At 40.1% G+C, this 14,645-nt stretch overlaps 1 protein-coding gene and 1 pseudogene across 11 annotated transcripts in view; one reads left to right on the plus strand and one right to left on the minus strand.

Moving 5' to 3' along the window:
* Nucleotides 1-109: 109 nt before the first annotated feature.
* On the plus strand, nt 110-909 carry LOC116649036 (annotated as a pseudogene).
* A 190-nt stretch (nt 910-1,099) lies between these two features.
* Nucleotides 1,100-14,645, minus strand: part of CLIP1 (CAP-Gly domain containing linker protein 1) — a 116,272-nt gene continuing 102,726 nt past the window's right edge. For 8 of the 11 annotated variants that reach the window (XM_032431617.1, XM_032431622.1, XM_032431619.1 and 5 more), the window contains 7 exons: nt 12,445-12,497; nt 6,153-6,270; nt 5,922-6,072; nt 5,306-5,355; nt 4,341-4,346; nt 3,086-3,210; nt 1,100-2,767 (listed from right to left, as the gene is read on the minus strand). In XM_032431617.1, the coding sequence (XP_032287508.1) occupies nt 2,542-2,767; nt 3,086-3,210; nt 4,341-4,346; nt 5,306-5,355; nt 5,922-6,072; nt 6,153-6,270; nt 12,445-12,497 (729 nt within the window). In that variant the 3' untranslated portion in view covers nt 1,100-2,541. The remainder of the gene's footprint in view (nt 2,768-3,085; nt 3,211-4,340; nt 4,347-5,305; nt 5,356-5,921; nt 6,073-6,152; nt 6,271-12,444; nt 12,498-14,645) is intronic. The other 3 variants (XM_032431623.1, XM_032431620.1, XM_032431618.1) reach the window with 1 other exon arrangement.

The following is a 14,645-nucleotide window of genomic DNA, read 5'->3' on the forward strand; positions in this document are numbered from 1 at the left end:
TATTTTATGTTAAGTGGGTCATAGGATGCTTTGAGATGGGGATACATTGATTTCTTAAAAGCTGTTTATCAGGTGGGGTCTTAAGATGGCTGCCGGGCGGCCGGCTCCTGACGGAAGAAAAGATGTGGAGTGGGCTGCTACCTCCTGGCCTAAATGAAAGTGATATGGAGTTGAATTCTGAAGATGAAGCCCCATTAGAGAACTCTGGATTTAACTTACAGGAAGATAAAGAAGATGGGGCCACTACAGAAACAGAGATCTCAGATTTCCCAGCTGATGGACCAAAGCCTGGAGTAGAGGCAAATGTAAATGCATATGAAGAATGCCCCTCTGGAATTCCCTTAAATATGTGGCATAAATTTCAAGAATTGCATAAAAAACATTCTGAACAGAAAACCTCAACTTCAGGATTCAGAGGGGAAAAAAAGAAAACGCTCCAGGAAAGGTAAATTGAAAAATGAAGAAGATTCTCATAGTGAACAGACCTCAAGTGAAACCCAGTGGAAGGAGCTTACTCAGTATTTTGGAATCAATGATAGGTTTGGCCCCCCTGTTAAAAAGAAAAAAATTGACAAGTCAGGCCTTGAAAAGAGCATAGACCAGGCTGTGGAAGAGTGGAACATTGAGAAGGCTGAGGAACTCAGCAACCAGCTAGCTACTCGGGAGCTTGGTGTAAAAATTGCCAAGGCGGTTGCCTGCCACAACTTTGTACAAGCCAAAAAGGACGCTGAAAATTCACAGGTTGCCCAAAAAAAGAAACTTGCATGGGGGTTTGAAGCAAAGAAGAGATAGGAAACCAAGAGCAACATGGGATATATGTAACTTGCCAGAGTTCCTCAAGACATTTGAGTCTTGACTTGGGTTTTTGCTTGAGTCTTCAACTGCTCAATTTACTGAAAAGATTTACCTGCTTATGTTAACTATGTCAGGAAACTGATAGATCGGAAAAATAAGCATAAAATTTGGGAGCTGATTATTAAATCTTTTCAGTCTTTTTCTAAAAAAAAAAAAGCTGTTTATCAACAAGACTGTAAAAATTTCTATTTGGATATATAGTGCTTGCTCATTTAAAGAAAAAACACTGACAAATAAACCTGAGAATAATATCAGTTTACTACCACTGGCAAAAAAGAACCATTTATTAAAGTAGATACAGAACACTTGTTTGCTCAAATTTTAATACTGCTTTACATTTTGTTTGTGAAACACTTCCTATTTTAATATGTTTATAACCAAAAATGTCAACTCATTACAGATTTTTCACTTGTCAGACACACATTTGATGATCTTGAGGGGAAAAATACATCAAAGGCATATATACAATTATAGAAGTTCTTATTATACATGTAGCATGGAAGATACATTTATTACTTTTTACATATTCTAGAAGACATTCAAATGAAGATAAATAGACTCAAACTGGTTGATAAACTTCTGATGGTTGAGGTCCTTCATTTTATTTTTTGTGATAAGAAAATCCAAAATTATTAATGTTGAATTTCTCATCGTACATTCATCTAAAAATACAGTAAAAAAACTTGTAAAGGTTGTAGATTGGTTAATTTAGGTGTTTTATAGTGGCTTATTATCTAGTTAATTGACTGCTGGGGATATCTGCTGAAGAAAGAAACAAATCTGGAGAAAATTCTCCCAGTTATTTATATCTGCTAAAGAAACAAAATGAAAACAGAAAAAATAGTTGCAAAGCCACGTGATGTTATATTCTGGCCTAGTCCATCATGTCTTGATGTGTTTTCTTTTTCATAAAGGTAAAAATCTGAAAAGAAAGACATTGTGTTTTTTTCCCAAAATATAGATTTTTTAAAAATATATACATATAATATATAGAAGCTGAAATTATGCAAAACCAATGAACAAAACACCACAGTAGAGTGAGTAGGTGCAGCATATAGATTATAAAATGTCCCCACAGCAGTTTGGGGCTTCCCCCCCTTTACCTGTTTCACGATTTTATAATCACACCCAAGTATTATCAAGCCTGAAATAAAGGCACTACTGACATCAGGTAGTGCAAAGAGCTCAGATACTTCTTTAAGAATAAAATACTTTAAATGAGTAGATGAAAATGCAAAATGGCACATTTTTCCAACTCATTCCAGTGTCAAAGCTTAACCCAAACATCTAAATATACAAACGCAGCCTGGAAAAATTTTAGTGCAAATATGAAAAGTAACAGCATAATTTAAAGTTACTTAAATAAGGTATTGTGAGGGTAGGGATTGTTCTAGGAGGTTTCCCTCGGGGCAGTAAATGTAATGGCATCTGGTGCAATGTCTTGTTAGAACTTTTAAAAATCAAGAAGACAAAATCAGAGGTGAAAACTCACCTACTAAGTATTTATTATTTTAAATTCTAAGGGGAGACTAAAGGGTGATTTATTGAAGCTCAAAATATTTTCTTAGATTTGTTGATGGGGGTCAAAAATAACGTGAGTTCTCCGGGTCTGCACACACGATGCTGGTGTTCCATCGCCTACATGTTAGTGTGTCTGAGAAGCCCGGCGCAGGGCTGGGGGTCCCATCAGAACGTCTCATCATCATTGCAGTGGGTGGCCCAGTGCCCGAACACCTCACAGATTTCACAGTACGGACGCTCCTCGCTCCGACTGCCGTGGTGTGTGGAGTGGGGAGGGTCCTCCGACGCCTGCGCCTGGGTGGGGCAGTCCTCAGTGTCGTGGAGGTCAAAGCAGTCACATATGTCACAGAAGAGGCGAGGTTTCTTCTTGGACTGTTTCTCCTGGTCGTCACTACAAATGTTAACATGTACAATCAGAAACTCCTATCTACCAGATGAAGTTCAAGAGACAGTATCACTCTCAAAGAACAAAAAATAAGCAGAATTAATTATGGCCAAGTCTGGGAGCCTCAAGTAGACGTTCTACAGTCCACATTTAAAATTTTCACATCAAACCATTTATAGGGTTATATCACTCTCTTGCCAGATTTATGGAAATCGATTTATGGCCAAGGCAGTTGTTTTCTCCAATCCACTGGAGAACTTAACTTTAAAAACCTTTATTTAGGTGGAACGAAGGTTCTGATCAGTATTGCTTAATATAAAATACCTGTCGTAACTGTTTAGGTCATCCCCAGTCCCATTAAGGGCTGCTTCTGACATCATCTCCACCTTCATCTTGAGGTCTTGATTCTTCCTCTGAAGGTCCACTATTACTGAATTTAGGAAATCAATCTGATTTGTCCGGAAAAAGAAGAAACAAATGTATACAATGTCTAAATGTACACTGGGGCATCAAGAACACCATGAAAGTACACTCTCACACTGTGGCTACGGATGTGCTGCGCCTCACGGGGGCGGGGGCAACAGTGGCCATTACTGAGCCCATGTTTAAAGGCTTTATATATACAACATACATACACAAAACTCTATAAAAAGCAAAACCAGTCAACTGTTCCATTAAACTCTGGGACAAATCCAGAACTTCTATGCTCTGCAGATTTGAACAAGTTCAGGAAATTCCCCTCCGACCACGGCTTAACATCTACTGACTGGTGGTCCCAGTGGAACAGTCAATACACGTTATCTTCAGACAAAAATGAAGGTGTTCCAAAGAGAAGGCTCCAGCTCCCTTTCAGCTGAGGAGACAGTGACATGTGGCGACAGGGCAGTGCTCAGGTACACACGTACACGGAACACATGTGCCAAGATTCACTGAGCAGTGGGACAACGCGGTGACCATCAGGACGAGACACTCTTGTCCTAATGTCTCCTTTCAAACCAAGGGCACTTCAAAAACAAAATGTTTTTACCCTCTTCTACATATAACTAAAAGGTCCAATTTCTCTAAATATCCACTGAATAAATCCTACTTTACAATATTAAAAATGAGGGCGCCTGGGTGGCTCAGTCGGTTAAGCGACTGCCTTCGGCTCAGGTCATGATCCCAGGGTCCTGGGATCGAGTCCCACGTCGGGCTCCCTGCTCAGCGGGGAGTCTGCTTCTCCCTCTGACCCTCCCCCCTTCTTGTGCTCTCTCTCTCACTCTCTCTCTCAAATAAATAAAAAAAATTAAAAAAAAAACTCAGCATTACAATATTAAAAATGATACATTTCACTTTTTAAAGAAATACTGGGCCTAATTCTCTTGCCAGGGCAAGTTCTGAAACAAAGCTAGCAATCACCAGCTTCGGGATTATCTGCAGGAGACCCCTCCCAACACTGAAGGGAAGTTTCATTTTCTAAGACTTTATCCTGTTAGGAGCTACACTGCAGGAAGAAGAAAAAGCTACAAAATGGATGTAAGTGTAGTGGGAAACCACACACACACACACACGATCACAAATTAGGAAACATAAAACAAACCATTTGCTGATTGGAAGAAAGCGTTGGCAGCGGCAGATGGAACAAACGGAAGCAGAGAGGAAAGGGGAAAAGAAAACACAGTTAATTGAGTCTATGCTTATCAGACGCACAGACTAAGGAGACAACACTATCAGGGTGAGTTAGTACACCTGCTGAATCCTTTCATGTCTTTCAAAGGAGATGTTGGATAACTAAAACAAACTGCAAACTCAAACAAATTTTTCTTTTTTTGAAGAGGATGGTTTTTGTACCTTTGAGTTTTGAACAGAATAAATATATCTAAAATGTCCTATTAAAATTGAAGATGGACACCAGTTGCTCATGTGCAAGTATATTTCCAAACACAGAATAGTTTGCCTCCATATAATCCCATTTTTAAAACTAAGGCTGTTTTGATAATTTTGGCTTTGGGGAAACAGTTTTCAAGAACTCTGTCTTTTTAAGGTCAAGAGGAGCAAGGAATCTTTTGACAGAGCAATTCTACTTCTATGAATCTGTCCTAAAGAAATACTAGTATATCTGCAAAATGATAGATGTTCAAGATAATTCATTACAACACTGTTCCTAATACACCTGAAAGATCAGAAACATCCCAAATGTCACGTCAACTGACGTGCTATACGGATACTAAAAAGACCAGATATGCCACCATTTGTGTCCAAAAGGAGAGGAAAAGACAACTAGTTTTGGTTTTTATATACATGTTTTTCTATCTCTGGAAAGATTTTTTTTTTTAAAGGTACCAATAAGAATGATAACCTGTTTAAGGGCTTGGGAACTGAGCAGATGGGAGATAGTGTGTGGAGGGAGGTTTTCTACTGTATATGTTTTTAATATTATTTATTGTTTAGACCATAAGGTCTAATATTAAAAATATATACAGTGTATCGCCTCTTCAAAAGGTTAAATGATCTTTTAAAATAGTGAGTAAGCCAAGCAAAAAAAAGAAAAAAAAGGAGTATTACCTGACTCTCCTGGGCTCTTTCGTCCTCTTCTGCCTGAGTATCAGTATTACCTTATATTTAAAAAAAAAAAAATGGAGGAGGATTCACAACACTTGCCATCTTTTTTCCTGGGTTACTGCAACCAACGGGCCAGTGTCAGACATGTATTTTCATGTGAAATTCCCAAATGGGCCTCTTTGGGAACAGTGCATGGTTTCCTATCGGGCATCTGGAGCCCTGAGGGACGTACACAGACGCTGGCCCTCACCCGCCCATCTTCTCCCTTGGGGGGCTGGCCCACTGGTGCGGAGGATGCCCATCACACCCACCTGGAACCTAAAGTAGCAAAGCAAGCGATCACTTGCTCACAAAGGGACCACCTCTGCCCCCCGTCATGGCAGTGCGCATACGTCTCCTATTGCTGCCAACACTCCAGAAGGGGGCATGCCAGGCAGGCCCCTGTGTGGAGGACCTGTGTCATGACTAGCCCTTATCTGATTCGGTGGTTGGGAGATCCAAAGGCAGATGGGCCCGGTCAGGGGCAGCACTACAGCCTTCCAAGGACATCTCACTAGCAACAGCTCCTCTGCAGGAAGCGGCGGTGTTGGAAAGAAGCACCATGTGGCCATCACTTTACCTGAGGAGCTGCTCAGCTGCCTCCTGTTTTCCTTGAGTTGAAGCTCCAAGTTCTTTACCTGGAGTTCAAGCTTCGCCTTATCCGACTCCAGAGACTGAACGACGGAATGCAAGGACTTGGCGGAGGCGCTCTCCCCCCTGAGCACTGTGACCTGAAACGCAGCGGGTTAGCTTAGGCTCGCAGCTTGAACAAAAGCAGGAGTGGCAACGGCCCCCTCAGGTGGTACTCTACCTCATTTCTCAGCTTTTCCAGCTCTGCATCCTTTTCGGTGAGTAAGGCACTAGTAATACTGATGGATTTCTGCAAGGAAGCTTTTTCTTCATCTGCGTCTTTTATTAACTTGGATTCTCTAAAAGACCAAAGAGTTAAAAAAAAAAAAAAAATTCCAGAAATCAACCGAGAGAGTGGTGAGTGCACAATGGCCCTAGAACGAACACGCAATTAACTTGAGTTAACGTAAAGAAAAAAGTATTACGGGGAAGTTTTAAAGGGGCTGAGGCTATTATGCTTGCAAAATTTTACTTGAAATTTTACTCACTGTGAGGGAGAACAAGTTTACCTAGGCATAGACATGCAGAATCTGCATATCATTGTATCCATTTGAATTTAAAGAAACAAGTTAATAACTCTGGAAGACGTAGAATTAACAAAACAAAACAAGACTGTTACCCCCAAAGAATTCTTTTAAAATCTACCCCCCCAACTGAATTGTTACTTCTTGAATAAATTATTACCAAGCAATAACAACAATTAAAATACACACATGCAAAGCGGTTATACACGGATGTCATGCAGAGCAGTTTTATGCTGGAGGTATCAATTGGTTCTCACTAATTTCAGTAAGCTTTCGCAACTTCTGAGAATGTGTTTTTGAGATCTCATGGGCCAAAACAGTCGCAAAGGTTATTACTGCTATTCATACTGAAGGAGTGTGACTTTTCATCCACAGAATCTGGAAAGGACTTTACGTTGCTCATAGAGATTAAAGGTAATTACATAAAGGCTGGAACAGAAATGTTAAAATGGATTTCCAAGTGGAGAACGAAAGTACTGGGGGGTGGGGGTGGGGGAGTCTGGAGGGAGGACGTCAGAGCGCTTGGTTTATGTTCTCAGCGTGACTCAGCATTCGGCTGTCAGCAGAGGGAGTGGGACCAGGCCTTAACAAGAGGGAAACATTTATCCCGGACTCAAGGGGTGAAAAAAGGAAGGCGAAGACGAAGGAAGACAGGGAGGGAGGGCAAAGACACAATAGATAGAACCCAGAAGGGCAAGCTACTTGTGCATGTGTGTGTGTGTGTGTGTGTGTGACTTTTTGTTGTAAAAATTACATGCATTCAAAAGTGCCAAGGTCATGAAAGACAAGGAAAGACTGAGGAACTGTCACAGACTGAATGAAGGAGGCTGTGGAGGCATGACCACTGAATGCAATGTGGCTTCCTAGACTGAATCCCAGAAGAGGAAAAAGACATTAATGGAAAAACTGGGGAAATCTGAATAAAGTCTAGAGTCTAGATAAGCAAACCGAACCAATGTTGCTTTCTCAGTTTTGACAAACATACCAAGGAGTGTATGATGGGCTTATCAGGGGACCCAGGGTGAAGGGTACTCCATGGGGACTCTCTGTGCTGCCTCGGCAACTCTTCTGTAAATCTCCATTTTGAAATAAAAAGGTTTTAAAAATTACATGCAGTGTGAAACAAGAGGGAAAGAGTCCTTATATCACAAAAATATTTTGGGAAAAACACAGACTGGAAAAAAAATGTCCTAGCTAGCCCTCAGGCCATCCAACCTACAACACTGCATTAATGTAGATGATCATCAGTGAGAGTTCAAAACTTCAACAACAAGCAGCCAAATCGCTCCTGGTTCTAGAAGAAGGAACTGTGTGAATGCGGAGCATGTCATGGTTCAGTCTGTTTTAGAACTGACTGGAAGAATCGGAAACTGAGGCCCAGGTTAGAAATGGCAGAATGTATGTCTGGTTAGTGAGACCCAAGATATCCGGCACACGAATTACAGAATTCTCATGATTTATGGTAAATTGAAATTCTACACAAAGATGAAAATATAAGTGTTGTATTTATCTCGTTGTGTGGCTTACACTTATACTCCAGAATAAGTAGTAAGAAAAGAATCTGAGACTTACAGAAATTTCTTGAATTCGACACCCAAGCATGATATGAACACTGGAGAGTGGGTGGGTATTGGTGCTGTTAAATCACTAAGTGAACAACACCTTGCTAGGAAATAGGATCTTGTTTAGGTCAAAACAAAGCAAAGATTTTAATGGAAGGAATGGACAGGTACTTCTTCCACCTGGAAAGTAAATATCTGATGTTATCCGAAGTTATCCAAAAAATCCGGGGCTCAAGTTTCAATTAAACATATTTGGTAGTTTATTCTATTGTAAAAACTATTTCAAGAGCTTTACTTGTTATAAATCCAAGTCAAATTTGAAAAATGTAGTTTTAATGTTTTTATTGAAAAATACCAGGATTTGGGGGTTACTGAACAGAGTTAAGTTCTTCTATAATCAGAACTCTAGATAGCCAAAATCTCATAGGGTCTTTGTGTTAGGGAGGGAGAGAGAGACCACCAGCTGGAAGAAGCAAGAATGTACAGGAACCTTCGTCTGCTTATCGCATACACACAACCCCTAAGAGAGGCTGCTTTCTAAGAAGATGGCAAGCAGAACGTTTCTTGTACAAGTTATCAAAAGACACATGGTTAAGAAAGGGATCTGCCTTGTGATTCATATACCAAATGACAGGACAAATAGCCTTTGGCAGTTCATCTCTGTGGCAGATCTTCATTGCTGGCTTCTTAGGCTATTTCTAAACCCTAATCCCATTGTGCGAACCAAGAGGGACTAATTTAAACCATTTATGCTAACATTCCTGACATCTGAGTCACAAACCACACTGCCAGGGGGCCTCTGTTACCTTGAAACCATGCTGGCCAGAGTGACTTGTGTTACTGAAAGTGTCAAGAAGGGGGGGCACCTGGGTGGCTCGGTCGGTTCAAGGGCTGCCTTCGGTTCGGGTCATGATCCCAGGATCCTGGGATGGAGGGTCCTGGGATGGAGCCCCACATCAGGCTCCTTGCTCCGCGGGAAGCCTGCTTCTCCCTCTCCCTCTGCCTGCCGCTCCCTGTGCTTGCGTGCTCTCTCTCACTCTCTCTCTCTCTGTGTCCAGTAAATAAATAAAAAATCTTAAAAAAAAAAAAAAGAAAGAAAGTATCAAGAAGGGAAGATAACATGATATGAAAGAACAGCTATGGGGGCCAGAAATCTTTCCCCCCAGGGGAACGTATTTGCCAGATTCTTTCCTTACTACTTACTTAAGAAATAAATTCTAGTAATGAAGCAAATACCTTAAAGTGTTACTGGGCAAGCTTTAAAAATGCAAGATAACAAGAACCAAATATTAGAAACATGAAAAGAAATGCAGGTACAGTAAGGAGAGCTAAATTTGCGCTGAAGTTCTTTGCTGTATATAGGTATAAAAGCGGCGTGTGTGTGTGTGTGTGTGTGTGTGTGTGTGTGTACTGCTAAGAATATTTTACAAAACAAAAGCAAGACACAGAGGGACAAAGGCAGCCAAAAAATATATACAACAATTTGTTTTACTAAAAATATATGAAGTTTATTTATTATAACGTGGATAGACTTTCTTTAGTCTTACCATTAAAGACACACAGATAGAGCAAAGGAAGCAGGAGTAGGGAAGGGAAAAGAGAGGGTGAAATGAGCATTGGTAAGTAGCGCAAGCCCGAGACAGTCAGACAGTCAGCAACCCACAGTGAGCTTAATGAGCCGAAGTAGCACAGGACCTCTTCAGACTTGGTATCTTAGACGGTATCACCAACCAGCTTCCATTCCTGACATTCATCCTGATTTACACTAACCGAGTGAATTCTGACTCCAAAGAGTCCATGTCTGAGATTTGGGCTCTCAAGTCCCTGCAGTGACATCACAAAGCCTAGAGAAGGGAGGGAAGCCAAACATGTTCCCCAATCTGCTGTAGGCTTCAGTGGACAGAGGAACCTTCGCTTCTCCACTTCCATCAGGCAGAGCAATTCAAGGCTGGCTCTGCTCTGTCAGCTGTCTTGGAGCCTGTTTTGAAAGAGGTCTGCCTAGCTTGGAAACCCGTTTCCAAAATAATGATTACATGTTTAAGTTAGGAGAAAAACCTTTACTACATGTTGCTTGCAATTCAATGTTTAGATACCAAAAGACCGTAGCAAATACAGGACAATGCTACCACTGAATGGTAAGTAGTTCGTGCCTACAGGTCAGGAATAAGTTCTGCACTTCAATATAATGACCATTTGAATGACACAATTAGATACTATCTTGACTGTGTATGTTCAATTATCACTTCTCAATTAAACTCTTGACTAAGATCTCAGTTCTTGCATGAATGACTACATTGCAAATACCTTTATGATTTAAGTACTTGCCAGCCTTTTAAATTAAGAGCATATCAAATTCTTTTCAGTACTCCATGCTCAATTTACTTAACTATTACACACACAGACCTACATATGAATCCATTATCAAACTGGCTTTTAGAGAGCATTTAAGGGCCCAAATTATTAGCTGAAATATATTTGCATTCAGATTTTAGACATAACATTCCATAAGGATTAATTTAACAGAACAGTGCTAAATAGGATGAAGCTAGGTTTTTTAAAATTTTTACTTTCAGAAAAAATTACCATCTCTATCTGCATTTATTGATATAAAGAGTAATTTTCAAGAGACAATCTCCTAAACTTATCCAGGACTTAAAATGGGAGCAAAGTTAGTGAAGTAAGAAGTGGCCTTAACAAGCACCCAAACTTGGTCCATCCTTTTAAGCTGTGAAAAAAGTCACAGGCCTGATAACATTTTGAAAGGCATGTAATTTAAAGTCACATGGTAAAGACTACGGAAGCATAGCAGCTTTACTCTATTAAAAAAAAAAAAAGATTTAAGAGTAACAATAAATAAATAAATGTACAGTGAGAAAAGAGCCAGCATAAAAGTCTGAAGCCCTTGGTCTTAGGCCTGCATCTGAGTTCTTAGCCAAGTTGCCTAACGTTTTGGGCTTCCGTTTCATGGTTTGTAAATGCAAGCCCCGCCATATATTTCACTGGGTTGTTCTGAGATTGAGTTTATGAATTATGAATACAAAGGGATAATGTCAGTACTTGCTGACTTACACCAGCCCATTTTCATATGCTCTCTGACCAGAATGTCACAGGAATAAGCCCTATTAGTTTTTTTCACACACCCTGGTAACTGCATAGGGAGGTTCTCGAAACAGAGCCTTATCTATGTAAAATCAAATATCCACCCCCCCCCCCGTGCGGGGGGGCAGAGCTGTGGGGGCCTGCACACAGGTGCTGGGGAAGGAATGGCAGACCAGTCACCACAGCTCACGGTTGCCTGGAGAAAAGCTGGCTGGACGGGGGCGGGGGGGGGGGGCTGATGAACCGTACACGCATTCTGGTATGAAACTTTACAGAAGAACGAATCTAAGTATTTCTTAATTAAAAAAAGAAAGGAGGAAAGGCACCCCGGGACTGAGGCCGGACGTCCTTTAGAATGTAGCTTGTGGATCCCACTATCTGTGGGTTGACTAAAGCCCTCAGTTCCTAAGCAACTGCCATGTCGGTGGGAGGAAACACTGTCAGAGCAAAACACGCGAGTCAGTGGTGAGGGAAACTTCCTTCTCTCTGACAAGAATAAAATACTTTGCAAGAGCATGGACGATTTCTTGATTAAGATATTCTTAAAGAGTTATTTTTAGTTTCATTAAGAAAAAAAAAGTGTGTCCCCACTGCGCTGCCCATCTATCTACTCAGTACCGCACAGGCTGCCGTTCTCAGCAAGAGCACGCACCACGTCTGCTTGGCGTGCAGCATAAACACAGAATTTCTCTAGACACAAACTGCACATTTTAAAAGAGCAGACAGAGACTGTCAGGATACAGAAGCATCAGGCTTCTAAACGGTTATTTCTCTGGGCCGGTTTATCCTTACTCAAAAGTGCTGGAAGGTTTCCATTTCAGTATCATTTGATTATCATGGAAGAGTAACAAATAACAAGGCTCTTTTCTAGAAAAATAGAAACATTCAAATTGATGCTAACACATTATTATTGAAAAGTTAAAATTTTTATATAATGCAATCAGTATTTATACGCCGATTAATTACTCTATGTAAAATTACAGCATTTTTAGCTCCTGAAAATGAGGAGGTGACAGCAGTATAATGAGACAATCTGGTCTTAGAATACTTCTGAATAAATGCAACTGAAGGAGGCTTAAAAATTAACCTATTCTTTGTCTTGGTAATCAATACTGTAACTTTTGTAAATACATTTTCATCATTTATCAGTTACGAGCACCAAACTATCACAATCCAATTTTCTGAAAAGAAGGTGGTATGTTTTCTACAAGTCACCATACGCATCATGTTCTGACATTTTCCTAATTAAACACATACACGCAACAATAAACACAAAAAGAAAGCCTACCTCTTTTTCATTTCTAACAACTGATTATTGAGCACAGATCTCTCCTCTTCTATCTGGAAAAAAACACAAACAAAAAAAAGTTCAGTTCGTTACAGAAGTCCACAGAGAGACCTATTTCTCATTCCACATGTCCCATTCCCAGGCTCCGGGGCAGCTAAAGCAATGGGCCTTCCTCACTGGCGATGAAAAAAAGAGTAGTGGTTAGTACATCATGTACAGTTGTTAATTTACAAATCACTTATGACCCGAATGACTCTCCTTCCTCAGAACAGGCTGTATCTTCAACATTCGATAAATGTTTCATTCATTTCTTAAATGAATGAGTGAAAGCCTCACTGTTAACATTCTGGCTCCTTCACCGAAATCACACAGATCAAGTGTCACTAACTCAGGGGGAGGCTAGGAACAGGCTGTTTACTCCTCCTGGGCCTCATTTCATGCCTTCCACATTCCAGGAATTGGTTTCTCACCTATAAAACAAGGAAGTTAGAAGAGAATTTCCAGTAGCCCTTTAGTTCTAAAATTCTATTATTCTATGAAGGGTGAAAAACAAAAGATTCAGTTAATTAATCCTGTGAGAGAAGACTCACCCCCACCCCTGGTCTGTACCACACAGAGTTTATTATATTGAAATACCAATTTCAACTCACACTGTTAATAAAACTAAGGGGTGAGGGGCGCCTGGGTGACTCAGTGGGTTAAGCGTCTGCCTTCAGCTCAGGTCATGATCCCAGGGTCCTGGGATGGAGCCCGTGTCCCTGTCCTCGGGTTCCCTGCTCAGTGGGGAGCCTCCTTCTCCCTCTGCTGCTCCCCCTGCTTGTGCTCTCTCCAGCCCCCCCAAGTAAATAAATAAAAAATCTTAAAAAAAAAAAAAAAGCCAAAAACCTAAGCAGTGAGAACACTCCTTTGTGGGTTTTTTTCCCCCCAAATCAAAGAATAACACCAGACTATGGAACGGTTTCCAACAGCCAGAATCTAAGCTCCTAGCTCACTGTATGTAGCTATAGTCTTATTTCCGATTTTGTATCAGTTATACATATGCTTTGCTATGAGGTCTTCATACTATTAAAGTTCTTAAATATACATAAACGTGTTTTGAACATAAAATTATATTTATCACAAAATCTATTGAGATTAAACATTCAGTTTTTTCTATGTAAACTCTGCTTTCCTAGTCCACCAGAGATGTATGCTTTTGCTGCATGAGTAATTCACAAAAAATATTTAGAAATTTTTAAAGAGTGAAAGGAAGGAAAAAGGGTGGGAGACAAACCTTAAAAACTAAAATAAGAGGGAGAACATCTGGAGAGTGGGATGTGAAGATGAGAGGGGTTTTCTTTTTTTTTCCTTTACGCCCTTTTATACAGTTTATATTTATTTGTTAAACAAGGAAGCTGTTTTATAATTAAAAGTAGGTACTGAGAAGTACCTACAATGAAGATAAATAAAGGCAGATAATTCGCAACAGAGAAAATACAAATTATTAATAAACGTGAAAAATCATTCAACACTTTAAAGAACAAGTATGCAGAGATTTTCCCTCTTTCTTGGAGGGTGCATTGTGCCTGAATTTCCATGGAACAGAAATTTGGAATACTTATGGTACGGATTTCTTTATAAGAGACATTTTTTCCTTCTTCTGCTCCAGGACCCAATCCAGGTTGACAAGTTCATTTCTTTAATCTAATTCCTCACTGTTTCCTTATTTTTTGTGACCTTGACATTTTTGAGGCACACAAGTGCACACAATGTCAATTTGGATTCATCTGATGTTTCTGTATGAATAGAGTCAGAGCACACACTTTTTGGCAGGAACACCACAGAACTGATCCTGTGTTGTCCTCAATAGGGATCAAAGGACACACAATGTTGTTTTTTGATGAGGGTAACTTTGATCACTTGGTTGAGGAAGTATCTTCCATGTTTCTCCACTGTAAAGGTATTATTTTTTCTTTGTAATTAATACGTATTTTGTTAAGAGATACTTTGAACATGTATAAGCATCTTGCTCCTCAGCAAAATGTCAATCCATTTCTTTTAGCACCAACTGATGAGCCTTCCCTAAATAAAATACTACCATCATGGTTACCCAATAGTGATTTTCTAATTCCATCACTTCACCTATTTATTAGTTGTCATTTCGCCATAAGAAAGGGCCTTTGTTTTTCCTCCATTTATTTATTTATATCTACCTGTTTCCA

The sequence above is a fragment of the Phoca vitulina genome, unplaced genomic scaffold (assembly GCF_004348235.1).
Source record: "Phoca vitulina isolate PV1807 unplaced genomic scaffold, GSC_HSeal_1.0 scaffold46, whole genome shotgun sequence".
Lineage (NCBI taxonomy): Eukaryota > Metazoa > Chordata > Mammalia > Carnivora > Phocidae > Phoca > Phoca vitulina.